The sequence below is a fragment of the Chrysemys picta genome, chromosome 1 (assembly GCF_011386835.1).
Source record: "Chrysemys picta bellii isolate R12L10 chromosome 1, ASM1138683v2, whole genome shotgun sequence".
Taxonomy (NCBI): Eukaryota; Metazoa; Chordata; order Testudines; family Emydidae; genus Chrysemys; species Chrysemys picta.
In genome coordinates this window covers 6609403-6636802 of record NC_088791.1, presented here as the reverse complement: position 1 = coordinate 6636802, position 27400 = coordinate 6609403, and the positions used below count along the sequence as shown (strand labels likewise).

General features: G+C 46.2%; 1 protein-coding gene across 7 annotated transcripts in view; it reads right to left on the bottom strand.

Moving 5' to 3' along the window:
* Nucleotides 1-3366: 3366 nt before the first annotated feature.
* The window catches only part of AHCYL2 (adenosylhomocysteinase like 2), a 171156-nt gene continuing 147122 nt past the window's right edge, over nt 3367-27400 (bottom strand). For all 7 annotated transcript variants that reach the window (XM_042842250.2, XM_065552113.1, XM_065552131.1 and 4 more), the window contains 11 exons: nt 26248-26354; nt 24021-24137; nt 20879-20942; nt 18972-19060; nt 17274-17344; nt 16126-16220; nt 15037-15135; nt 14012-14080; nt 13846-13924; nt 9611-9731; nt 3367-7510 (listed from right to left, as the gene is read on the bottom strand). In XM_042842250.2, the coding sequence (XP_042698184.2) occupies nt 7504-7510; nt 9611-9731; nt 13846-13924; nt 14012-14080; nt 15037-15135; nt 16126-16220; nt 17274-17344; nt 18972-19060; nt 20879-20942; nt 24021-24137; nt 26248-26354 (918 nt within the window). In that variant the 3' untranslated portion in view covers nt 3367-7503. The remainder of the gene's footprint in view (nt 7511-9610; nt 9732-13845; nt 13925-14011; nt 14081-15036; nt 15136-16125; nt 16221-17273; nt 17345-18971; nt 19061-20878; nt 20943-24020; nt 24138-26247; nt 26355-27400) is intronic.

Below are 27400 nucleotides of genomic sequence, written 5' to 3'. Positions count from 1 at the left end.
GGATCCCAGAACAAAATGCACATAAGGGGTAGTAGACGGGAGCTCTTCACTGCACGCCCCTTGCCGAGAGTCTAACACAGCAGCTGACTCCCACGACCAAGAGGCAGCTCATGTAGGGAAGTGTATGAACACAATGGATAATGAACCTTTTCTCAGCCGAGCAATCCCAGTGACTTCCACAGGAAGTGTAAGAACCGTGCGTATGGGGAGGGGCTCCAGGAGTCGGCCCCCAGCTGTTCAAGTCGCCTGCCATTGCTTCTCTGCAGCACACATACTTGTATCGGGCGCCGTGGCCATGGGGGAAATGAGAAGCACAAATCAAATCAGTGGAGTCCAGTGACACCAAGAAATGGGAAAGCAAAACTGACGTGCAAAGATAAACTCAGAACCACCCTACAGCCAGCGAAAAGAGCGCAATGTAACGGACTACAGCAACTGCATTAGATTAAGCATTGGAGCATTGGAATGTGGAGTCGTCTCTCCAGGGAAAATGGGGAAGGCTGCTGCTTGCGTTATTTTAAATTCGATTGCACAAAACACTGCAGAACAAAGTGTAACAGCTGGAGGGAACAATCATGCCATGTGTGGGGCTAGGGGAGAGGACTGACGAGGGGACTTACCAGACATAGGCTCCTCTCTTATTAAATGCAGGGGTGGCCCTATGTAAATGCAGACTGAAGAGCGGGATTGGGAGAAACACCTGGCGCCTATATTTCTATTCATTTTTTTTAATAGACAATTTTTCAGTTTTTCTTCTTCCCAGGCAGCAAATGTTCTGCTCTTTTCAGAAGGTCTAATTCTGCAGCAGCGCTAGCGAGTTCCCTGCGTTTCTCTGGCTGCAGAGTGCACTGATGGGCAACCCCATGACCATTGCATGAGTGGATCCCAGTCTTTTGCGTGGTATTGTTAATTATTCAGCTCATGTCTATTATTTAGCCAGGTGACGGACGCCGGGAGTTAAGGGAAGAGAAGGCATAAGGGATGCCCATTGCTCCAGCTTGGGCAGTCACAGCGGAGAAGCTGCAGTCATTTAACACCAGCATGGAGCCTGCAAAGCTTTGCCTTCTGCCAGTGAATGAATTCTACTCCTTGGGCGATGCTGTCCCTTGACATGCTCTCCAACAGCAGGTTGTGTGAATCCTGGAGGACTGGGGACCTCTAGGAGCAGATGGGAGTTTAAAATGACCTGTTAAGTTACTGCTTTCTGAGAGTTCTCTAGAGATGCTGACCTACTTAGACTTCAGCTGTGGCTGGCCATCACTTTCACCCCCCGGTCACTCCATCAGATGCATCCTCCATCCATGCATCCGACGTCACCGCTACCCGGGGGGAGGACTGGTTAGTTTAGCTCCTGCTATTTAGCGGAGATGCGCTCAGAAAAGACAAAGAACCACACCTGCCCAATGCATCATGGAGGGACAGTCTTGATGGGAAGTGCCACCATGCAAGTTCTCAGGGAGTTACGGGCTCTCTCCCCCTGCGGTCTACATGTTACTTCTGAAAGGCTTCCCACAAGGGCACAGCATCCTTCTTCCGCATACTTCCCACCAGCCAGAGCTGCGGATTCAGAGCAGGGTAGCTACGTTACTGCTAGGTTACGAGGTTTCTTGATGCTCAATGAAGGAGCATCCCAAAATCGATTATCCAGTGGCCTGTGTGATTTGCGTCCTGCACACCTGTCACACCAGGCAGAAATGTGCCCGCAATTCCCTGCCCATGGTCTCATCACACTCTGTTCCATGCAGCTTTCAGCCAGGAGTGATCTGATTTTGTGTTTCAAAATGGCCATTGGTTTATTCTGTTCATCTTGGAAGAAATTTCATCCTTTTTAATCTATATTTTTCTGTTGTCTTTCTGGGTCTTGTGTAAACACTGATTATTTTGCAAAAGGGCTGGGAAGGGAGGTGACAGAATGGGAGCAAAACAAGATAATGAGATTTTTTTCCAGACACAATTTAGCTTGTTTTCACCAAGGACAGATCAGGAACAGGAGAAAACCCAAGAAACCTACAACCAAAACAATTTCCAGCTACACTCAGACAGCTTCTCCACAGACTAATTCCAATCACTACGCAAAACACAGAGGGGATGGGAAACTTAGTAGCCAGAACCCTCTCTCACAGGCCACCTCCGCAGAGACAGCTGTGGGCTGCTGTATTGTACGGAGGGGTGGAAGCATGTCCAGCATTAAGGTTGCAATCAGCCGTTCAGTATAAAATGACTATAACTTTGGCTTGGAGAATTGGTTTGGCCTGAGATTTGCCAGATCCACCTTGATGGCAAAGGAGAATGTTTCTGCAAAGCTTGAAGAAAATCTGCCCATCTGATTTTGAGTTACAAGGACACTAAGATTTCCCTGATTTGAATTGTGCTGTTTTCCTATTAAATGACAATATTCTCCAGAAAAAGCAAGACGACTACTACGAAAACGGTCAATTTCACTCCTCTGCAGCTCTCCCAGTGCAGGTGACTCGCAGCACTCACTGCCCCCGAGTCCTGGGACAATATCCCCCAATACATTCTTTAAAACAATGAACCACCAGTGTGGCCTTACTCTGTGAATACCTCCAGACTGGCTGCTGTTCCCCCACATCTATTGTTTGTGATTACAAGACGAGGGTATCTAATTTAGATTGCAAGCTCCTCGGAGCAGGTAGCCGTCGTTTTCATTTGCAAAGCCCCCTGCACACCTATGGTGCTGTCTACACAATAGAGATGGCATTATGGGATAGGTACACCCAGTGCACCCTGGGAGGAAAGGAAGGAGGGATATAGATGGGGCCGCTCCAAGTCAAGGCAGATGATCTGTCTGAATCAGTCTGGAGGAGAAGTCCACACGCTGGGTAGAGGATGGAGTTGGCTGTGTAACAATTGGAGCAGAGGAATGGGCCTGGAGGGGCAGAAGTGTTTGAGACAATGAAAACCTGGGAGGAAGAACATGACTGGAAACCTGGTCCTGCTAAGCAGGGGGAGGAATCTGCCATTTCCAGCAGCTGAAGTTTTTATAAACCCACTAGGACTGGCAATACAATATGTGGCTAATGGACAGCTTCAACCCTTGGTAGAGGCAAGAGTGAATGGACTGTTTACATTTAGGAATGCGTGGACCGGGACAATACCTTAAGAAACTGATTGGCCCTGGAAATACTCACAGGCTAGAAGAGAACATTAGTGGCCAACATGCTCATTAAAACTATTGGTGTTGCTCTGACTTGTAGCTTGTAGTGTGACAAATAGACGATGACGGGCCCATTTTGGTACCTGGTTGTCACAAAAGCTGAGAGGTTAGTAACCTTCTCTGTAACATCCCATCCTGTTTCCGACCATTTCCAGGGCCTGCCACAGGAACACACTCCAGAGGCCAAGTGAATTTTGCAACATTTTATTTGTGTTTTGAGATTACAGAGTCTTTATTGCTGATCTAATACAATCACTCAGACATTAATATTTAAAACATCCTTTTGAAAATGTTATAGTCTTAGTTTTTGCTTCCTTACTGTAGAATTATGACAGATGATTGGGTTTCTTTTCCTGGTTTCTAAAGTTCAGAACAGAATTATTTTCCTTATAAGATTTTGCTGGTGTCGCCTATCTCCTTTTTCTAATATTTAAAAAAAATTGTTACATTTAAAAAAACCCATTACACTTAATTTAGAGATGATCACGGAGTATGATTCCAGATTGAGTAGGAAAAGCCAAGCAAGCCAAAAAGCTTACAAAAAGGTATAGCAACATGGAGAAAATCTGTAAAAGATCAGAGGGGAAAAAAGCCATTTCGAATGATTTCTTCTTCTTCTTATAGCTACACTGAAGATAAAATGAGCTTAAAATCAGCACAAACAAATTCACTGATGAGGACAGCACCACCACACGCTACACTAGTGACAGACTTGGAATAGGTAAGCGACCCTTCCGAGATGCACCGTCGGGTCACCTGATGGAATGATTATTGTCCTGGGGGCAGATTCAGCCTGATTTCTGACCCCATTTTTCCAAAGGGTGCCTGGATCAACACGTGACCCATAGCGGCATTTCCTAAGTGGCTTCACTCCAGAAACCAGAGACAGGTTAATGTTGTCACCTTCCCCACAAAATAAGAGAGAAGAGAAGGCTGGTAGCACCACTGTGCTAATCTGGAAGGCCAGTCTGCTGCCAACAGTCTCGCCAGCTCTCGGGGAAAACTAGGAACTGTTTCCACACATTAAACTCGGGGGTGCCCGAATGATGCCCAAGAGCACTGGCCACTTGGAACGGATTACAATGCTCCATTTCCGTAAAGCTCAGGGGACTACACCTCCCAGCTTGCAATGCTCCATCTTGATCTGAGCAGAAATGCATGCAGGGGCCTGCAGTCTCTGAGCATGCACCTCTACCTAAAGGGAAAGAGTGGTCCTGGGCCACACTTTGGGGTGCTCTGGTCTCCTAGTCCCTGTTAAGCAATGACTGTCTCTCAGTCTGCACCCCGGGGCATTCCCAGCCATGCCACCTCACTTCTGCAGAGCTAACTCTGTAAAAAGTGCACATGTCTTGAATCAACTGTCTCTAGCGAATAAAGAGAGAAGGAACTTCCCTGTGTCCGTCAGCTTGGAACATTTGCACCCATTCTGTTCCTGCTCAATGATGGGCGTGTGTACGGAAAAAACCCTCCCAAAAACGATGGTGTCCTAAGATACCCTTAGCGAAGGCTGCACTTCGCGATCAGATTTCAAACCAGCATCGTGGTGTTAGCCTGGGAACTCCCAGTCAGTGTACAGCAACTTCACGAATACGGTACTGCTCCCTCGATGACTGAACTCAGGTCACAGAGGTGAGATGCAGGCTCACAGAGAGAGTACGGCCAGGGCTGACGCCAAGCACTTGTCTAACAAGCAGTTTCACGTGCCAGCCATAACCATGTGAGATCAAGAGCAGATTGACGTGTTGGATGCATGTACCTACTCATCATACATGGACACTTATACCACAAGAGATCTAAGGGAGGAGGACAAGATAACGTTCCCGATTAAATCAAAGACACATGTTGCCCATCCCCCAACTCCTGGCTGCTGGGAAATGGTTCTGTGATTGGTTTAGTACACAGAAGAGAAAAGCCTCTCTCTAAGAAACTCCTTCCCCTTTATCCTTGGCCATTTGTGCAGTCCCTGGATGCCGAGATCTTGAAGAGAGGGTGGATACATTCCTGGGACTTTTGCCCAGAAACAGACCCCATTCAGAAAGTGCAATCTACGAGTGAAATCCTGGCCCTTCTGAAGTCAAAGGGGAGCTTTGCCATTGAGTTCCATGGGCCTGGACTTCACCCCACATGTCTACAAACCACCAAAGTGACTCCAGGATAAAGTTGGATAGCTGCAGAATAAAGTTACTCAAACAGTGTAAGTAATAAAAGTAATACACCCAATTTGCATCTTAACAATAATTCAGTGGTCTCTTCCGAAAAATCTCAGGACCTGAATAAAATCCACCAAGAGTTGAAGATCAATTGATACATGACTGGGGATCATTCTGTGATGCCTCCCTCAGATGCAGCCTCATAAAACTTCCAACAGCTTATCTACCACTTTCTACCTCGGGCTCCAGCCCTTTGGAGGTTGAAAATTGGACTAAGCAACATACTAGAAAATTTGCTGTAAGAAACAACCGTGACATTGGACAAGCTGACCCAGGAGGCGGTCTTGTCTAATTTTGTTGATTCCGTGACTTGCCTGTAGACCACAATTTCTGTCTTTTGTAGACAATGCCACAAAGACACCTCTCCCATTCATAATGGCCAAGGATTCAGAGAGGGCAAAACAAGGATCTTCACTTGATCAGGTGCTCAGATACCAGGGTGATGGGCATAGTATATAAAAGCCGAGGCTGATAGGTCAATGCCTCAAGTGGAAGTCTGGTAAGTACCACTTGAAGTACCTCGAATTTTAAAAAAGAAACATGTCGTCGATGCCTCTGGGGAAGATATGGCAACCTTAAAAATTACCTTGACATGCATGACTGTGTTATATGCAGCATCCAGACAGGACATCGTGGGCTAAAACAAGTAATAGGCATGTTTATCTTCCATCAGTTCTGACTAATACAGCAAGACTTGACAAGATACTAATGTGACAGCGATTCTGAACTCTACTTATAACATCTAGATCTCAGGACAGGGCATACTCTATGGTAATTACTCGGGATAATTACTGGCACTTATAAATCCAAATAAGATTCCCTAGAATTCATTCACCGAACAAATGAATATTTGAAAAGAAGACTCGAACAGCTCTGGTACTGGGAGTCTGGGAACCATTTCCCAGAACCAGATACTTTTATACATAGAAGTCACTTCCAGAGAGGACTGAAATCCCAGTTGGAGAAGGACTGTGTCAAGAACGGTCCTCAGAACTGATCTGTTTTACTGCTTCATTCTGCAGCAGTGTGAACAACAAGCGTCTGAGTGTCATCTCGAAGAGCTACCTTGAAATGTAAGCAGCATTTATCGGCAAAGTCGCAAGCCTGTTCCACAAGCGTGAGCACAAGATGCCACACAACTGCTCCATGAGGAATATAGCTTTGGTTGAATTGTAAAACGTTGGCACTCATCAAAAGCTGCAAAAAAATACTGCAAAGTTGCTGAAGAATGGTGTGTAATTGGGTCTTAGTCCACTGGTGTGAACCCCGCAGCGTTCATCACCGACTGCTTTAGAGTGGGTGCATCTCTGCCTCCCGGGCTCCTAACGCAGGCTGCGGGGTGTCCCCTGCTGATGCTATAAACTGGACTCTTGGTTACAGCTTCCCACAGTGCTAAGGCAAAGTTCATTCTGGCTTCTTGCCAAAGCCTGTCCTTGCACAATAATCAGATTAGAGAGTTTTCCCCAGTGGCTGCTGGCGAGATTTAGTGTTTCACTACTAAGATAGCACCAGTCTCGTCAGCAATGTCTAGAGCAAACAGACTTGTGCTAGTTTCATTTTAAAATGGCATGGAAACAAAATAACAGCGTGTCCTACCCTGCAAACTGACTGATAGTTCTGGGGACTGGCCCAGATTCCGCTTCCAGGTAAGAAATGTTAAGGTACAAAGGAAATGTGCAACCTTGAAATGAAGTTCCTAGACATTAAGGTACTAACGTAACGTGCAAGCTTGTAGTCTGATCCCAAATCTCGCCTCATGCATTGTCCTCCATCCCCTGTATATTAGAATAGACATACAGCGATAATGGATTACTTGAAGCTAACAGATACTTTGCAACAAAAGAATTCAGCCAGATTCTTCTTTCCTCCCCTTGCTTCCCGCCCCCCAAAAAACAAAAATCAACTGTCTCACAGTCTCCTGGCAGTAAAAAACACCATTGGCAGAGGCCGCACGTACAGTACTCTAGTTTAATAAATAAATAACCTAACACACTGTCTACTATGTGAGCAAGTCCAGCTCTGATTTAAGAAGCTTGTACTACTTCATCCTGTACAATAGTTGAGAAAAGGCTTGGATTCTTGTTCCTTACTTCTTCTGGTTACAGCTGCAGAAACTTAATACCTGAAAAAAGATGAGAAATAATGCTCTCAGTTAGTGGGGGTGTATAAAACTGTACACTGTACATGGATCACTGCCAGGAGCAGACAGAGTGTAATGATTTAGTGGGTATAAACGCAAAGGAGGAAGGAGACTGTTTAGGAGGGTATAACCTCTTCCTCCCTTAAACACCCCATCAAATTTAGACACCCACAAGGCCCTTCAACTTTGCCCCGACATCCTAGACCTCTGGTACAATTTTCAAAAGCACCTAAGTCCCATTGACTTTTAATGACCTGACTGAAAAGCTTTAAGAATGGATGGTTTAAAAATGGGAAAGAATGCCGAAAAGAACAAAAATTATTTCAGAGCTGGAGAAAATGCCTTACAGCGAGAGACTGAAAGAGCTCAGTCTGTTAGTTTATCAACCAGAAGACTGAGAGGTGACTTGATTGCAGTGTGTGAGTACATTTATGGGGAGAAAATACCAGGTACTAAATGGCTCTGTAATCTAGCAGAGAAAGTCAACAAGAACCAATGGCTGGAAGCTAAAGCCGGACAAATTCAAGTAGGAAATAAGGCACAAAGTTTTAACAGTGAGAGTTATTAATCACTGGAACAAAGTACCAAGGGAAGTGGTGGATTCTCTCTCTCTCTCAATGTCTTCACATCAAGCCTGGCTACCTTTCTGGAAGACATTACTGGGCTCAATAATTTCATGGGGTGAAAGGTAATGGCCTGGGTCATGCAGGAGGTCCTACTAAATGATCTAATGGTCCCTTCTGGCTATAAACTTTATGGATCTACGTATTTAAGTCACTGCAGAATATGGGACTTAGAAGTTTTTGAAAATTTCTTCCCTTGTCTTTTGTGTGCTCCCCAACGTCCCTTAACTTCTCTATATGCAGGTCTACCATAATCACTTTGAGGCAGAGACTGTCTGTGTCCTGTACGATCCCCAGCACGTTGTTGGTGCTAAACAAATCAATAATATGTGAAACTGAGCCCAGGGAAATTTAGACTGAACAGCAGGAAATGGCTGATAAGATCTAGAAATGGTTCAAGTCCCATTGCTTGTGACATTGGACAGGAACGCATTGCAGACTGGGAAGGAAGACTAACTGGCGTTTTGCGGGTCTTTCCCACCTCTAACTCGGAAGATAATTCTTTAGGCGTTTTGGGGCTGCAGAATCCAAAGCGCATATCAACACTGAAGTGCTGTGTGTTGTACATTACAGTTAAACTTTGGGGTTCATAAGATAAAGGAGGGTATTCCGGCACAGCCCCATTCCGCAAGCTCAAACTGATCTGTGGTGGTGCAAACCCATTCTCATCCCACCTGTAAACAGGAGCACAGGAACTTAAATGAATGAGAAGATTTCCCAGTAGTTTGACCTGGAAGAGAGATAATCTAAGGTATCATAACGCGGCCTTTATTTTTTACTGAGCACTGTCAACGTATCCAGACCTGTACAGACTTTGAGAAAGACAGTCCTTGCCCCAAGTGATTACAGTCCAAGGCCGACAGAAACAACAGTTAAAACATTCTGAGGTACGTTTTCAAAGGCACAAATGGGAGCTATGCATGTAAGTATGGCAATCTAGCGCACAGGGCAACAGAGGAGGTTCGAGTACTAAAGTCTGTACTGCACCAAGACTCTTGCCACTAGAAATGCTCCCCGAGGGACACTAGCAGAAACGCTGCTTTGTACCATTTTGTGCTGGTCAGATTTTAAAAATAATTCGTCATTTGAGTTGGCTGGATGGTGTTACTTAGAGATTTGCCACTTTAGGATGACAGCTTCTGCCAGATACAATAGGCTGCCTCATTTCACGCAAAGCGTTCTGGGTGTCGGAGCTGATCGTGCATTGTCTGACGTCCTTCATTCTGTACCTCCACCATTTTATATCATGTCTTGATGTACTGGGGCAATGGACAATTACCAAGACTCCAGGAACCCTTCTCAGGGTACCTGTGGAATTAGATGCTTAATCACAGTGATTCTTCTTGCTCATATATATAAGGTTGAGCTGATTTCCACACATACATACGTGTTTGCATATATTACATTAGAGAGAGAGAGAGAGAGAGAGAAAGAAAAGAAAGATGTTTAAAACCAGCACCTGTAATAGTTTGGTTTGAAAGGCCCGTTTTTATTTAGTCCCAGGTATTTTGCTTGTTCATCTGTTAGTTCTGTCAGATGTGCGTCGAACGTTGGAAGATGAAGACTTGCCACATACTCATCTGAAACAGATTCAAGCCCTGGGAAATTAGCTTGAACGCGGCAAATCCCTTGGGTCCCTCCCTCGCTGGAGGAGCTCTAATGCATAAAGCCTGAAAGGGCGTTTGCGTTTTACGTAAGAACTTGTCACGGACTATGGGTCTGTCTACACAGCAATGTAAGCTGGGCTTAAGCCTAGCCCTCCTTGAGTCCACACACCAATTATGTTAACCTAGGGCTCGAACCTAGGGTCCCAGGACTCTCCAGGGCTGGAGGGTCTGAGCCCTATTGCTTTCCTGTGTGCACACAGCCCTAGCTTGACTCTGATCCCAGAAGTCTTCTGAATGTATCCCAGAATTCCTTGGGGCAACTTCCTTAGTCCTCTCTATGCCAACGATCTGTGGTGCAGTCTATTGCCCTCTCTTGCAAATGGACACCACACCAGCTCAGGTCAGCATTAATCCATTGTCTGCTGAAAACGGGTCTGCAAGTACACTACCAGACAGCCTGCAGGCTTTTCAATGGAGACTGGTCAGAAAAAGCTTTTTGCAAAGAGAGCTGCTTCCTGGTCACAAGAGCCCAGCCAGATTTTGGGGTGCTGGCTGGGCGCCCTGCACATCCATCCCCTGGGAGGCAGGGGTGCCCAGGAGCAAGAGACAGAGAGTGGAGCGCGGACGAAGCATCTGCCCTGCAGGGAAGGGGAGTGGCAGAGCTCACGGCTTAGCACAGCTGGGGGAAGAGGACCCCCAACACCTCAGCTGCTCCCCCTCCCTGCAGGGCAGCTGGTTGGTCCTGCTCCGCTCTCTGTCCCTTGCTCCCGGGCCCCCCTGGGGGCTAAGTGTGAAGAGGCACCTGGGCAGTGTGCACTGTGAGGGCGGTGAGTGGGAGCCTCCCAGGGTGCGGTGGGGGCAGGGATAAGGGATCCTAAGGGGGTGCTGGAGCACTCTGTACCCCAAATCCTGGGGACGCACTTCACCGCTCTGCAGAGGGCAGCAGCCAGGCTGGGGTTTGTGTGTTTTTGTTCTGAAACCTACATTTTATGTCAAACTTCAAAACAGACAAAAATAAATTAAAAACCAACCAACCAAAACCACTTCCATTGAACAGCCCATTTTAAAAGTTAAGAATCGCAGCATTTCATTTGAATAGTTTGACGGCCCTGGAGATGCATGTCCTGATTATCCTCAGCTGCACACGGGTATTTTCCTGCCAATGTGACTCAGCCTAGAGGGGTAAGCCCAATTCTCAGATTAGAGGTCAGTTCAGTATAAAGCCTTCTCCAACTGCAGTGATTCTACCCAGACACGCACCAGAGGAGCTAATTATGCAGTTTATGTACTTGGGTGGGCACCGGAGTTCCATCGATAGCACCATCAGTTAGGAAACAGGGTGGGCAGTAGAGTTTTCCCACAATGCAACACATTTGTAGGGCTAGTGTGTCGGCACGGGGTTAGGGTGCTATGCACTTGGGGAAAGGGTTACTTTGACTAAGGTCTGTGCACTGCAGTGTGGACACCAGAGCCCTCGGTTTGAGCACAGGTCAGAAAATCCTTTACCTAGAGTTAAAATGCAGTGTAGACGCTCAAGCCCAGGGTTCCCTGACATAGGTCAGCTGACTCGAGTCCCACTAACCCTAGGCTTACAGTAACTCCTCGCTTAACGTTGTAGTTATGTTCCTGAAAAATGCAACTTTAAGCGAAATAATGTTAAGTGAATCCAATTTCCCCATAAGAATTAATGTAAATGGGGGGTTAGGTTCCAGGGAAATTTGTTTTTGCCAGACAAAAGGCATTATATACATTTTAAACAAGCAATTTAATACAGGTATAAGTTTTAAACAATTTAAAAGAAACAATGTAATACTCCAATCATCACTGCTGAGTATGAAGCAATGGGAACATCACTGCTGAGTATGACGCAATGGGAGGTGCCCCCGCCTTACTCCACACAGGCACAGCCCACTGGCGCTGCAGACAATGAGGCAGGCAAGGAGGCTGAAGATGCCGTAGGCTAGGAGAAGCATGTTGCGCAGCGGCAGCTTCCCCTACTGTGCAAGTACCAGGGGTGGGGGGCTCAACCCTTGGCCCGCTCATTCCACCCCTTCCCCCAAGCTCCCACCCTTAACCTGCCTCTTCTCCCCCACACCTCCTCCCCGTTTACTCCGCGTGCCGCGTCCTCGCTCCTCCCCCCTCCTGCCTGCCTCCTGAATGCCGCAAACCAGCTGATTGCCACGGGCAGGAGGCGGGGGGAGGCGCTGATCCGCGGGGTCCACTGGCGGGCAGAGGCGCTGGGGGGGGGCAGAGTAGGGGAGCTGATAGGGGGGCTGCCAGCTGTGGACAAAGCAGGCTGCCAAACGACATTATAGTGGAGCATTGCACAACTTTAAACCAGCATGTTCTGTAATGGAGCAGTGATGTAAGATCGAAACAACGTTACGTGAGAGGACGTTAAGTGGGGAGTTACTGTACATTGCTGTGTGGACATACTCCATGTGGCCCATCCTGACCTCCAGGGGGGAGTTTTGGCCCTGTAAGAAGTGCAGGGTCTGGCCTCGTAGGTGTTAACATATCACATGCAAACATAAAGTAAGAGAGGAGTTTTAAAGTGTTTCTTCTTTCATTTATCTGCCTGAGTCAACGTCAGTGGCTGCCCCAAGCATTGCAGGAGATACATTGGAACCTGACGCTGGCGGCTTGGGCAGGGAAGTGAAAGAAGAAACATTTTTTTTTTTGTAAAGCAAAGCACTGCTGTTCACCTTTACAGGGAGAAGGGCTGTGTCATTTCTACAGATCTTGACATCAGTACAAACGACCTCCCGGCTGAATACAACTCATTATCCCTGAGAAAAATGTGATTCTGCTAAACACAGAAAAGAACTACACTCCCTTAGCTCAGCTGAAGGAAAAGAGTAAAAATATAGCTGCTGCAAACCCTTACAGATAACAGAGTGTGTCCACTGGCTACAGCAGAGGAACGGGAGGCTGGACTCCTGGGGTCTGCCATTAAATCACTAAGTGTCTTTAACCAAGGCCTTGGCTACACTTACCCGGTAGTTCGGCGGCGAGCGATCGAACTTCTGGGTTCAACTTATCGCGTCTAGTCTGGACGCGATAAGTTGAACCCGGAAGTGCTCGCCGTCGACTGCGGTACTCCAGCTCGGCGAGAGGAGTACCGCGGAGTCGACGGGGGAGCCTGCCTGCCGAGTGTGGACCAAGGTAAGTTCGAACTAAGGTACTTCGAACTTCAGCTACGTTATTCACGTAGCTGAAGTTCCGTACCTTAGTTCGAATTAGGGGGTTAGTGTAGACCTGGCCCAAGTCATTTGCCTCGGTGCCATGGTTTCCCCATGTGTAAAACGGAGATAATGCTTCCTTACTTCACAGGGATGAGGCAGCCTATTTCACACGTGTATCATTCTTGGAATCTCTGATGGGAGGGGCTATAAAATGAGAAGTACGTTACCCCTCGTTACCCTTCAAGCCTCCTAATAATCCACACATGGGTTTTCCTACTGAGATTTATCTTATTCTTGCACCACCCTCAAGCAGGGTTTAAACACCTTTCAGATAACGGCAAATGTTCATATCAAAACAAGATAAGTTCTGGTGTCAGGAGACCCAAGTCACGATGGGGAACTGCTCTGGGATTTTCAGATGTTTGGCTAATTGTGTAAGCTGTAGGATTACTGCCATAAAGAATGAAGACATGGCTGGATTTGGAAAATGGAAGAGACTCTTAGGGAGACTGAATCCTACCCTGAAACTGAGTAGCTTCTTCACTACAATGAATGTGAATTAATTAGGTCTGACTCACTATCACAGTCAACCATAACCTCAGCCTGTTTTCTAACCGATACCCCTGTGAGGTAGGGAAGCGAGATACTGTTTTATAAAAGACAGTTAGAGCAACTTGCCAAAATCACAGCAGCCGAGCCAAGAACAGAAGAACCCCTCTGGCTGCCTCCCCGTTCCTGCTCTCACCACCAGACAATCCTCATCCCAATTTAGGGGGGAAATCTAAGACACAAAACCCACCAGTATGTGAGAGGATGAAGCCAGATCTCCAAAAGCCATTGAGAGCCCCCACCCTGGTTCCACCTCAGTTAAAGCTAAGACCAGGTGATGGGTATGCCCTTACCCATTTTCTTAGGCAGCAGGTAGACGTCCTGTTTGTAGCGCCCTTCAGGGGCATTGTAGAGCTCTATCAAAGCCAGAGCCTGGGAATAAAACAACACATCTGGCTGAGTAACTCGCATGTACCATAGAGCAAGATACCCCTCTTGCTCACCCCAAATGCTGCTCACCTGAGTGGTTGCGGTGATGGACAATACAAAGGTGGGAACAGTGGAACAGCTCAGGTTCAACAGACGGCCCTGAGAAATAAAATAAATAAGCTCCTTAATTTACATGGTACCTTTCAGCCTGGAGGATCCCAGAAGAAGGATATAGAAATTGCTTCAAACCATCAATGAAATGCAGCCCCGCTGGGGTGGAGCGCAGCAGTCCTTTCAGAGCACACAGCAACACTCAACAGAAGTGAGGACTCCTGTTCCCAGGGGAACCTGCAGGGGGCTCTAGGGGCATAGGAAGTAGCAAACTCAAACGGGACTTTCGATGCCGGGGCCAAGCCCTGTACTTGTGTGAAAGGGCCATGGAATTAGTTAACAGCCCGCACCGTCAGAAGCGCAGCACCTTCCCAACCCCGTGCTGGGGCACTGGCTCAGTCCCCAGGAGAGTGCCACCAACACCCCCATGGAGCTGCCGGAGCTTTCCCATCCGAGTACTGACTAGCCAGGCCCAGTTTAGCTGGTGAGAGCTGATGAGATCACAACCCGGGGGAACAGAGTTAGGGAGAGAGAAAGACATGCCTGAGAATGCAGCCACCTGTTCCTTTGTGAAAGACACAAGAAATATTTGACAGCAGCTTGTTGCCTTCGGCAACTTTCTTACCAGTAGGTTGTAGCCCTAGGGAAACCACACATATATAGCTCATTGTCCCAGCAGTCCTCAATTGAATCTCTGCGGCTGAGCCATCAGTGATGGCTAAAAGCTCACTCAAACCATTTCAGAAGAATGAAATCTGACGAAATACCAGTGGGTGGGCTGCTGTGGGCCACAGGCAGAGCGGGAAACGCTGGAGCTGTTCGGACCAGACAACACGCCAGAGGGACAGACAGGGCTTTGGGAGCTAACAAATCCTTCTACCCAAAGAGACATCGGTGAGCTGCTTGGGCCTATGCAGCAATCTCTAGAGGTTCTTGAGCTCCGTGGCCCATTCAACCCTAGGCAGCCCACTAGGGTAACAGTCCCTGACACATGTGCTACTTACCTCTGCCAGCAGCACTATCCTCTTCCCGTCTGGCCAGATGACATGGTCTACCTGAGATCTCACCCTCTCCCAGGTCAGCTCAGGCGTACGTAAGCTCGCCTGAAATATAGCATTTAAACAGTTCAAGTGCTGGCAAAAATATCAGAAAATAGCAGCTAGAAGTAACACATATCATCCACTGACACTGTTCTGGGGTTATAGATACCTCCAGGCCTGATCTCTGTCTGATATGTTATATGGGTCACTTATTAATTTATTGTAGGCCAGAGCTCTAACAACAGCTGCAGTTTGAATTCGTCTGATTGCAAAGCTAGCTACAAAGCAGGATGAAAACTGATTTACAATCATGAACATTAGGCCCTCTTGTTGCTGGTGTCACCTTTCTTTCCAGCAACATGGTGGCTGGCAGCAGGGTACAGAGAAAAGACAACGGTAACCACGTGTCTATGGGCAAAACAAGTCTTTCTCCTATGGGACTGCTTACAGCAACAAACACCTTCTGGACCGGCACCGCAAGGAAGAGATGGTCCTATTTTCCTGCTTCACTCCAAACACAGATGAGCAGATTTAAAGTTCTGTACAGTAATCTGCACCTGGGTTACAAGCAGCGTGCTGAATCCCCCTCTGATGCAATTTTAAACTGACTTCTAAGTCTCAGCAAGACCCTTAATGATTTAATAATGTGAAAGCAGACAGACTCGTAGCAAGAGAAGTGCTGCTGTAATTAGCTCGCTACTGGGAAGGAGGAAAAAGGGCCATTATACTCTTCCGGATTTTATTTCTGAAGCTAAACTCGTGTGGGCTCAGCTCTTTTGAATCCTTTGAGGACATCACTGAAGTTACGAAGACATTTGTGGCAGCACAAAATAGTTGGTAGGGGTGGAGGTCTAGCTTATTATGCAGCCCTCTCAGGCCGGCCAGTCAGAACAACTAGCATTAGTCAGGCACCGCGACCGATGACTGACTGACTGATCTCAGAAGCTTTCAACACTAATGAGTACGAGAGGTAGGAGGGATTAGGGGAACCAATGAAATGAATGTAAGAAACCCGCTCCCAGGACATACACCAGAAAACAGCCCAGTTCTTACCACATCAATTTCAGTGTTGGAATGTCCCATGTTGCACACGATACAACTGTTCTTCATTCTGTCTAGATGTTCTCTTGTCACTACGTTCTTGTTACCTTTAAACCCAGAAATATATGGTAATACATACGGATGCTGACATAGCTACAGTAAGTTCACCAGTACAGCCCACTCCAACCAACTGGGTTTTACTTGATGAGAAGTTTTGGGCGATCATTTTTTCATGAATTTTCAAAAAACTAGAGTGAAAACTAAATTTATTACATACATACACACAGACACAGACACACACAGTGAAGTATGAACCTGGCTCTTTGGCCAGCAAATGAGAGGTACGCATGAATCTATTCAGATAAAATAGACTAAAAAATCCTGCTCCCCAAGGAACTTCCACCCCAACCTCAAATTAAACTCTCTGGGGTTTGAATTAGCTCCCCCTCCAGTGCCTGCACATACTATATTCTGTTCTGCTGAACCATGGCACTTCCTGTTCCAAGCCAGAGCCCAGAAGGACTAAAATAGTTTGAGCGTCCTCACAATATTTCTGCAATGAGGAAGTACTGGGAACCTCTCAGAGAAGAGGATGGCAGTGAGCCTGCTCTCACAAAATGTCTAGCCCAGTTTTGCAGATGCACGAGCTTCTTGTTGTTCTAATGAGCATCTGAACTCTTAGGTGCTTAGAGACACCAACTTGGTGAAGGTCTAGAAACAAGCAGGTCGAAGTCTCATGTACCTTAGCTGCTTGTCACCTCATGTGAGCGAAGGTATTCACCATACTGAAGTGGACTCAGCAGCCTTCTGCAGTATTTACTGGGTGCAGTTAGCTGTGGTCTGCCTGTTTTTCATAGCTCCATTGGCTGCTTTCCCCAAGCTAACGGTGACAGATTAAGTGTGTTCCTGGACTGTCATGGGCAGAGCCAAAGCTCCAGCAACCAATGACAGCGTATGGGTCTGTGACCAGCGACTAATGTGAAAGTGCCTCCTTGGTTGGAAGGCTATCATTGGCTGCTGGGAGTTAGCAACTTTACAAGTATCCTATCAGTACCCATTATTTTATCCTATCACTGCCCCACTCCAATGGGAGGGGTTTGGGCAGCCTATCTAGTACACTTCACCTTACAGCTACTCCCACTGCCCTGTGACATACGTACCTGTACAGGTGATGACAATGTCAACTTGTCTGATAACCTCATTGAGTTTCACAAGGCGGAATCCATCCATGCTGAGAGGACAGAGAAAAATGTATTGAATCTGAGGATTGGTTGAAATATACCAGACTCAAACCCCCCAATGTGAGTCTCAGCTACCAACATTAACTCTTTGGGGCCACGGATTGGGAATCCCTGATGCAGCACACGGATGGATTTGTAGTAGCACCAAGAACAGTGCTGGCTAGAGGATTTTAAATGGAGTTGTTATGGGGAAAGTGACACTGTCGGTTCCATGTTCTCTATCAATCATTCCAAATAAAAGAGTCTTAAGTATATTGCAAGATGGCATTTCTAGTGGTCAACCCTGCAAACTGCCCCTGGGATCTGAAAATCCATCTCTACAAATAATACAGAAATTAGGTCAACGTTTTCATATCTGGCCGCCTAACTCCACACTTAGGCCCCAAAATGAGCGGCCTAAACAGCTCCCACTGATTTCAGTGGGAATTGCAGGTGTCAGCATATCTGAAAACAAGGCCGTATTTCTTTAGGATCCGAAATATGGATTTATGAATGTAACTCTAGGCCTTCTGGCTTGAAACATCAGGGTTTAGGTTTTTTCCCATGGTGACCACCCAATCTCAGTTTGCAAAGTCATCCCCCTCATTAAAATCCCTCCTGCGATCTCACTTCTATGATGCCCATGAGGTGTCTGATCATAATTACACTAAAACACAAACGCAGCTTGGGTTTCTCCGTGTCCCCCATCCTCTCTATGGCTGTCTTTTACAGGGTAAAGCGCTGTCTATTTTTGTGACTTGTACCGTGCTGGGCATAGTGTTGGTATGAAGCAATCAATTTGACAATACATTGATGCATAAGGCAGAAAGATCACCAGCTCACTCACTCCCTTACAGCTGGATTGCCTCGTGCAGGTTTGTGCATGTTACCAAGCAGATAGGATCAAAGATGCATGGATCAGCTCTGCTGAGTAAGCAAAGCCGATTAGTTACTTTTCTGACCATAACTGCACTTTGGAAGTTAGATGTTAGAAGGAAAGAAGCTGGTGTGTTTAACAAGGCCCTAAACGCCTGGTACTTTGCAAAATGACTACCCTACCTTTCCAACTCCTTTTTGCTGCAGTTCTTAAGCGTAAGTGGTATCTCCACAATAAGCCAGGTTTCATTTGGAGAAAATGAGGCCAGAGATCATTGCAACACCCGCACTAGAAGGGATAGCTTTATGCTTTCAGTCCCCGTTACAGCACCAGGATTTGGAATGTATGATCTGTAACTGGATGATCTGAGAAACTGACATGTTCCTTCAGTGGACTCCCCCACTGAACACAAACAGGGGCAAAATATGATATTCAGAATTAAAATTCGAATATCGCTACAATCCATAACACTCTGGCAGTCTCACAGTCACTAAACCTTCAACTGCCCCTTAAACCGTCTGCTATCTCGAATAGTTGAGCGGGCTTATCAGTAGATACAGATTAGCAAGCTGTTCCTGAGGAAAGTGACCCATGACTGATAGCAGCTGTGAGCAATGGATCGCCCTGAAGCTGTGGAGCCGGGGCACAGTCATTTTCAGCACTACTCCAGAGAGTGATTGACACTGACGGGATCCTGGCCTCAGTCTTACTCTAACTGAGTAAGACCTGTGGAAGGAATCAGACTCCCCACTGCCCCTTACCAGGCTTGCAGGGCACAGATTGGATCGATCTCTGTCACATACACTATGGAGCCCATGGCCTTCAAAGCAGCACAGCAGCCCTTTCCAACCTGCAGAGAGAGACGCCAATAGTACCACACTGCACAGTACAGTACGGTACAGTAAGCACAGTCTGCTCCCGACAGAAAGGTGAAAATCTCCCCTTCTCTGTGTTCAGCCAAGCCACACCCTGCTGCTGTAAACTGTGTAATGAACTTAACACACGGGGGGAGGGAAAGTCCCTTGAAATATGGAGCATAACTAACCGGAGCTACTTTGCTGAAGTGTTGCCAGAGATAGGCCCCAAAGCAAAACCCCGGAGCCAAATTCAACCCAACTTTAGATGAGGCTGGATCTCCCCCAAACTTTGTGGCCGGCACTAGAGATCATAGCATTAAAATCCTGGATTCAGTTTAACTCCGGGAACACGAGGGATCTGGATCAGGCCCCAATTTTAGTAACAACATAACCAGACGTTTGAAAAATTCCATTCCAGTACCACACAGGTCCTTTTCGTCATACCTCCCACCTCCAGAAAGCAGCAAGACTGGTGCATTAAAAAGACACCAAACTTCTCACGTTGGGGAAGTCTAAAGCCATGTCTATACAACTGATGTTTCAGTGGCATCGCTATGTGGCCACAGCTCTGCTGCTGTGACCCCAGGGCGTAGATGCAGACTACAGTGACAAAAAAGATTTCTCCATTGTTGGGGGAGTGATGGTAACTGGGTTGATGGAAACATTCTTTCATTCACCTAGTTGGGTCTACCCCAGGGGTTAGGTTAACATAATTAAAATACTCAGGGGGTGGATTTTTCACACTCCAAGCTCTGTGGCTCTGTCGACCTAAGTTTTAAATGTGGACCAGACCTAAGGGGTTCTTACAACCTTTAATCTATTTGGATAGCTCAATATCAGTGTTTTAATTTCTCAGCATTAACTAACTTTACCCTTTATACACTCAGTAAACCTGATAGGGGAATTCAAGGGCATGGCTGACTGGCCAAGAATTCCCCGAATGTGTTTGATTGTGCAATCATTCCACGGGCGTATTGGAACATGTGATCACCAAGTGCACTCAACTTTTAGATCACAGTCGAACCGCCTGATGTTTGTGCAGTCGAACCTCCTCATGTCTGAATCATGTGAAATGATTTGGGGGTTCTCCGTCCAGATCAGAACACACCCCACTATAACTGCTACTAACTAGTCCCCATGTTGGCAGCCCCAGCTGAAGGAGGGGGGTGGAATATGGAGACTGAACTCCCCACTTTCATCTACAGAGATGATCCCTCCAGATCAGGGGTGAAAGCTTATTGGCAGGTCAACATTAAGATGGATTAATTGATCTTTCTTGACTGTATTTCAGTTCAATACCACAGCAACTCCCCCCACCCCACCGCCGCCCATAGCATCAAATTTTTATGCACACCTCTACCCCGATATAATGCGACCTGATATAACACGAATTCAGATATAACGCTGTAAAGCAGTGCTCGGGGGTGGGGGGGAAGGGGAGGGGGCTGCACACTCCAGCGGATCAAAGCAAGTTCAATGCAACGTGGTTTCACCTATAACGCGGTAAGATTTTTTGGCTCCCGAGGACAGCGTTATATCGAGGTAGAGGTGTACTTTTAAAAATTTGTTGGTACAAGAAAAGAAAAATGCAGAGAAATTGTAGCGGGGCGAAAACCCTTCATTTTTGTCTAACTGGGCCCATTACTTGTAGAAGCAGGTTTTAGGATAACTGCAGATGAAGAGAGAAGCCATGGCGATACAAAGCATCCTAGGATCAAGCTATGTGAAGGGAAGCCCTAATTTTATATGCAGCAACTACTCGATGTAACTCACAAAGCAAATTCTCTGTGATGAAAATATTGAAGTTTTACCTCTCCATAGCCACAGACCACCACTTGCTTTCCTCCAAACATCATGTCTGTCGTCCTTTTAAGGCTAAGAAAAAGTGCAAGAATTAAAACAACAGATATTAGATGCAACCCCCAATGCCAGGGCATAAAACTAAACGCATGCCAGTATTTAACGGGTAATAATGATAACTCCTCAAAAATAAAATTAGTGCTGCTGACAGACAGGTTTTTTGGGCTCAGCTGATGTGAAATTCCCTCCGTCAAAAACTATTCCATCCCACAGACAAGACTGCATTTGGTGGGCTGATCATGCTCCTTTTCAGGACCACTGGAAGAATCCCAGTTTTCTTCCCCTAAGTATAATGGTCTAAATGGATATATGTGTTAATCGTTTGGATCTGAATGGGAATTACGTGTGTGTATTTCAAGGGCAAAATCTGGCCCATTGTTTTTTCTGGGGATCACAAAGTGGGAACCTCAAGGCCCCTCCAGAACCAGTCTTCCCCATGGTAGTACAGAGTGCTACCACCCAAGGCATGGGGCTAGCATGAAGGAGAATTTTCTACACAATGGCACCCAGAAGAGACTGCTAGGGAAGACAAACAGTGGTTTCCTGGCACAATCCTGGGGTATATCTACACTACAGGGGGGAGTCGATTTAAGATACGCAAATTCAGCTACGTGAATAGCGTAGCTGAATTCGACGTATCGCAGCCGACTTACCCCGCTGTGAGGACGGCGGCAAAATCGACTTCTGCGGCTTTCTGTCGACGGCGCTTACTACCACCTCCGCTGGTGGAGTAAGAGCGTCGATTCGGGGATCGATTGTCGCGTCCCGACGGGACGCGATAAATCGATCCCCAAGAGGTCGATTTCTACCCGCCGATTCAGGCGGGTAGTGTAGACCTAGCCCTGATGATTTGTACAAATAAGACTCTTTCTTCCAGTCTGTTTCTTCTTAGCTCTCCTTAAGAGTGTCCTACATTACAGTCTATTTTTAGCATGAAAGTAAATAGGTTAGCAGTGTGGGGAAGGCAAAATTCTCTTATTTTCCCAACGAATTTAGACAGAAATCCCTGCAGATTTAGCTGCACTTTTGCACAGATTTTCTCTGGCCCAGTTGAAGCGGTCTGAGAGAGGCTTTATCTTAGAGCTCAATTTACTTACGTTTATTACAATTCAATGCGACACAGCAAGATAATAAGGAGGTGGTTTTGAATTTCTACATTGCAAATAGTCACTGATAATTAACACGTGCTTCAGACACACAGGTGCACCTAACTTCTCATTCTGTCATGCTGAAAATCTGGAAGCAATTCTTCCTTTGACTGTAACATCTTTGGGGCAGGGACAGTGTTTTCATTACACGTGTGCTTTGTCCGGCACAATGAGACCCTGATCCCTGACGGGGGGTCTAGGTGCTGCTACAATGTAAGTAACAGTAGTTATACAAAGTGGTTGTATTAGCCCTAAGAGCAATTTAGTTTCACAAAACTACTTTAAAAGCACCCAAGAGACTTTGAGATAAGCCATTCTATATCTAGGCACCTATATGCCCTGCATCACTAGAGTTTGTCAAGGGCTCAGGAGAGATCAATTGTATTTGAACACCTTAGGAAGGCAGGGAACTATTATCATCCCCTTTTTGCAGATGGTGGATTGAGGCACAGAGATTAAGCAACCTGCCCAAGGTCACACAGCGAGTGTATGGCCAAGCTAAGAATTGAACTCAGATCTCCTGAGTCCAAGCCAGTGTCTTAGTCACAAGACCAACGTTCTCATATCATCCAAGGAAAGAAAAAAAAAACAAAAACAAATGAAAGCACAAGATTCGCTGACGCAGGAGATTAGCGTCTACTGCTGGGGCTGGATTTGCAGCGCTGGACCCTAAAACTGATGGGAACAAATCTTCTGATTTAAGGCATCAGCTGATCACCACAAGATCAGAAGTGGTTTTGTCCCAGTTCCCCTGCATAGCGTGAGCACTATTGATTAGGTACAATATTGGGGAATCTCTCCCTTCCACTGAAACATTAGGTATTAGGCAATGAAGGACACGGGACGTTAGATTAGAGATGGACAAATGGTCTGAGCCACAAAGGCAAATCCTGTGTTCTTACAAGAAATTAAACTTTAACATTTCCACATGACCCCTTAGAACCTTAAGAACGGCCAGACTGGGTCAGACCAATGGTCCATCTAGCCCAGTCTCCTGTCTCAGACAGTGGCCAGTACCAGAGTTTCAGGGGGGTGTACAGGTCAGAGCAATTTTGGAGTTATCTACTCCTGTCTTTCCCTCCAGGCTTCTGGCAGTCAGAGGTTTAGGGTCACCACGTGCATGGGGTTACATCCCTGACCATCTTGGCTAATAGCCATTGATGGACCTGTCCTCCAGGAACTTATCTAGTTCGTTTTTGAACCCAGTTATACTTTGGGTCATCACAACATTACACGGCAATGAGTTCCACAGGTTAGTTGTGGGTTGTGTGAAAAGGTATTTCCTCTTGTTTGTATTAAACCTGCTGCCTATTCATTTCATGGGGTGACCCTGGGTTTGTATTGTGAGAAAGGGTAAACAACACTTGCCTACTCACTTTTTCATGATTTTATAAACCACTATCATATCCCTCCTTAACCATCTCTCTTCTAAGATGAACAGCCCTAATCTTTTTAGTCTCTCCTCATATGGAAGCCGTTCTGTACCCTTGATAATCTTTGCTGTCCTTTTTTTAACCTTTTCCAGTTCCACTGTATCCTTTTTGAGATGGGTGACCAGAACCGGACACAGTATTACGGGGTAGACGTAGCATGGATTTTATAGTGGCATTATAATATTTTCTCATTTTCTGTCCCTTTCCTAATAGTTCCTAACATCATCAGCCTTTTTGACAGTTACTCCATGTTGAGCTGAGGTTTTCAGAGAACTATCTACAATGGCCCCAAGATCTCTTTCTTGAATGGTAACAGTTAATTAAAAACCCATCATTATATAGGTTAGGTGGGTTTATTTTTTCCAGTGTGCATTACTTTGTACTTACCAATTTTGAATTTCATCTGGCATTTTGTTGCCCAGTCACCCAGTTTAGTGGACCTCTGTCCATTCTAAACATACCCAAGCATGAAAGTCATGCAGAGTGCTCTATTTAGTAAGGGAGCTACATACCCATCAAGAATGGATTCTCTGCAGCAGTAGAGGTTGTCAAACTTCTGTTTGGTGACAGAGTCGTTGACATTCATAGCTGGGACACAGAGTTTCCCAGCTTTAGATAACTGGTATAACCTGTAAGGAATAAGGGAGAGAACAGGAGAATGAAAAACGAACTGAGAAAGGTTTTCCTATGTTCTGCCTCCAAATGCTCTTAACCTCTCTTGATTAGCTGGCAAGGAGTGGCACATATCTCCAAAGCCAAAGTTAGCATCTATCTATGGACATCCTACCAATTCCAGCACGGGAGGTGTGTCCCTTATTTCGTAAATGCATTTATGCTTGTTCCCTCCAGAAAAATTGCCAGTATCAGATTAAAATCTAAAGCATGTTCTGTCCTTGGCTCCTTTACATTTTTATCAAAGTGCACAACAGCATGCCTCTTGCAACTTCAGATCAATACCCTTTGGTGCCCTTTCAATGCAAAAATATGTGTGTTCCTAAAGCCCTCCTCCCACATTTCTTACAATGTAGGTGCAAGTGGTAAGAGCTGGTCACAGCGAGAGACTCAAAACAGCCTTACAAAGTGCAACCACTAAGATGGTTATTTGGAGCAAATCACTTACTTAAAATGCCATAGTCAGCACACTGACTGCAACGTCAGGCAAGTTACAATCATGCTGCAGTATGTGCTGCGCTGAACTTTTGTTACCGGCAATAGACAGAAATGCATCTCTCTCTGGAAGTACTCAGTTATGATTAACTACTATGAGAGTGAAAACACAAACAAGATAACAAATCTAAATTCTAGAATACAAACAGGAAGAGAACCTGAAAGTGTTCAAATGTTATGTGTTCAAGAGTCGGTTGGTATCCCGCAAACCAGAATTTGATCAATCAGCTCTCTCACAAACACACACTAAGTACAATTATGTCTTCTCCAGAAGACTTTCTTCTTGCTCTCTACTGTTTACCACAACCTGGACAACACTTCTGTGCACAAATTGCCCAACTGTGTATTTCCTTCATTGCACTCTCTGACCCATCTACAAGCCTCGAGTGTTAGCTCCCAGGAACAGTGATTTCCCAAACCAAATGCTTCAAAAACTAAACGTGTCCTCTTGGATGAAGAGTTTTGTGTTCCCATCAGCATCCTTAACTCAGACCTTAGCCGCACTCTTGAAGCAAGAACGCAGGGAGTTACCTTTAACCTTACTTTGCTCTCTACACATCTGCCTTGCCCCTACATCTCTGACTGCCACTGACAGAATACTGTCAAATCAGGTCCTTTTCTTCATCCTGCTTCTGCTGAAATCATAATCAGGTTTCAGCCAGCACTTCCTTTCTCAACAGTTTCAATTCCCTTTTTCACAGCATGCCTAGATCCCTATTCTAAACTTCAGCCAGTTTAGAGAGCTGCAGCCACACTATGCTCTCACTGCAAGAAAAAAAAAAAAAGACTGTCGCCCTCATCCTCTGTCACCTTTGCTAGCTTCCTATTCCTCCCTACTGTTCTGAGTCACCTTCACTACCTTGCAATCTACCGCCTCCTCCAACTGAAAACTGACTTGCTGATTTGCTCAAACCACACACTTGCTCAGACCTTCCTTCTGACTTTGTTAATCACTTCTCCCACCACTCCTCTGCTTCCACAGGCTGGGGTAGGGGTGTCACGCATTTACGCTGACTTCTCTGTCTGGAATTCTCCCCCTCCCTCAAGCAACGGAGTCATTTCCTCTTACAACCTCACTCCTTTCCTGGGCACTTCAGTTTGGGATTGATTCTAAGTTTCTCACTTTCACCAAAGTCAACTACACTTTCCCCTTGCACTGTAACACCAATCCTCACTCCTCTTCTCACCGTCCCTGGCAAGGCAGGCACGTATTATCCCCATGTTACAGAGGGGAAAGCAAGAGGTTAGATGTTTTCTCAAGGTCACACAAGAGTCAATGGCAGAATCAGAATGAGAACTCAGAAGTTCCTACCTCCTAGTCTCAGGTTCAGATCATTAGATGTTTTTAAGTTTATTTTTAGATAGAGGAGAATAAATGTGACTTTTTATTTTTTAAGAGCTAGTCCACACCAACAGGAAACTACTCCAAGGCCGTATTTGTAGGATCAAAGTCCGGGCAACAGTCTGAGATATGGTATGTCACAGATTCTTGTGAGTGCTGAGTAGGAGTGTGACACACATGAATCCTTTGCCCAGAGGGCTACGTGCTCGCTGTGGATACAGCTCCATTACCTGTGGACACCGGTCACGCTCTCTTCTACTATCCCCTTGATCTTCTTAAACATATTGGGGTATTTCTTATAAATCCAGTGTGTCAGATCCCCTCCATCATCCAAGATCTGTAATGAGAAAGTTGCACCGAGTCACTGTACTGAAATCCAGTGAGGCCACTGACCTTCGTTAATAACACCAGGGGTAAATTATCACTAAATTCCAGCTTCTGAAGCAAGTCCACGTCTTGGTATCATGTAGGCCATTGCAACAGCACAGACAAAGCCAAGACAAGGACTATTCAATGGAGCAATGACACTTTGGTTACATTTTTGTTTAATGAGGTGTGACAGACCCAGACCAGTGGGGTACAGGAGTCTGGTAGAGGGCAAATATACTGGTCACTGGATGAGTAGTTTTCTGTTCTCTGAGTGACCAGAGCAGGGGCTGCACTAGAGTAATCAGGAACCTGCTAGAACCAGTTAAGGCAGGCAGGCTAATTAGGACACCTGGAGCCAATTAAGAAGAAGCTGCTAGAATCAATTAAGGCAGGCTAATCAGGGCACCTGGGTTTTAAAAGGAGCTCACTTCAGTTTGTGGTGTGAGTGTGAGGAGCTGGGAGCAAGAGGCGCAAGGAGCTGAGAGTGAGAGGGTGTGCTACTGGAGGACTGAGGAGCACAAGCGTTATCAGACACCAGGAGGAAGGTCCTGTGGTGAGAATAAGGAAGGTGTTTGGAGGAGGCCATGGGGAAGTAGCCCAGGGAGTTGTAGCTGTCATGCAGCAGTTACAGGAGGCACTATAGACAGCTGCAGTCCACAGGGCCTCGGCTGGAACCTGGAGTAGAGGGCGGGCCTGGGTTCCCCCCAAACCTCCCAATTGACCTGGACTGTGGGTTCTTCCAGAGGGGAAGGTCTCTGGGCTGTTCCCCAACCCACATGGTAAATCTCTGAGGCAGGAAAAATCTGCCAATAAGTGCAGGACCCACCAAGATAGAGGAGGAACTTTGTCACAGAGGCTGGAGAGGCATTGCTGAGGTCCTCAATATTTATCCCCAGATTAGGGACAGTGCAAACAGCAGCAGTGCAAGCTCTTCTCACTTGCTCCAGCAGGAGGGACCATCTCAGGAAGTGACAGGGAAATGTTTGTTGGCCATAGCCCAGTCTCTGGCCTTTC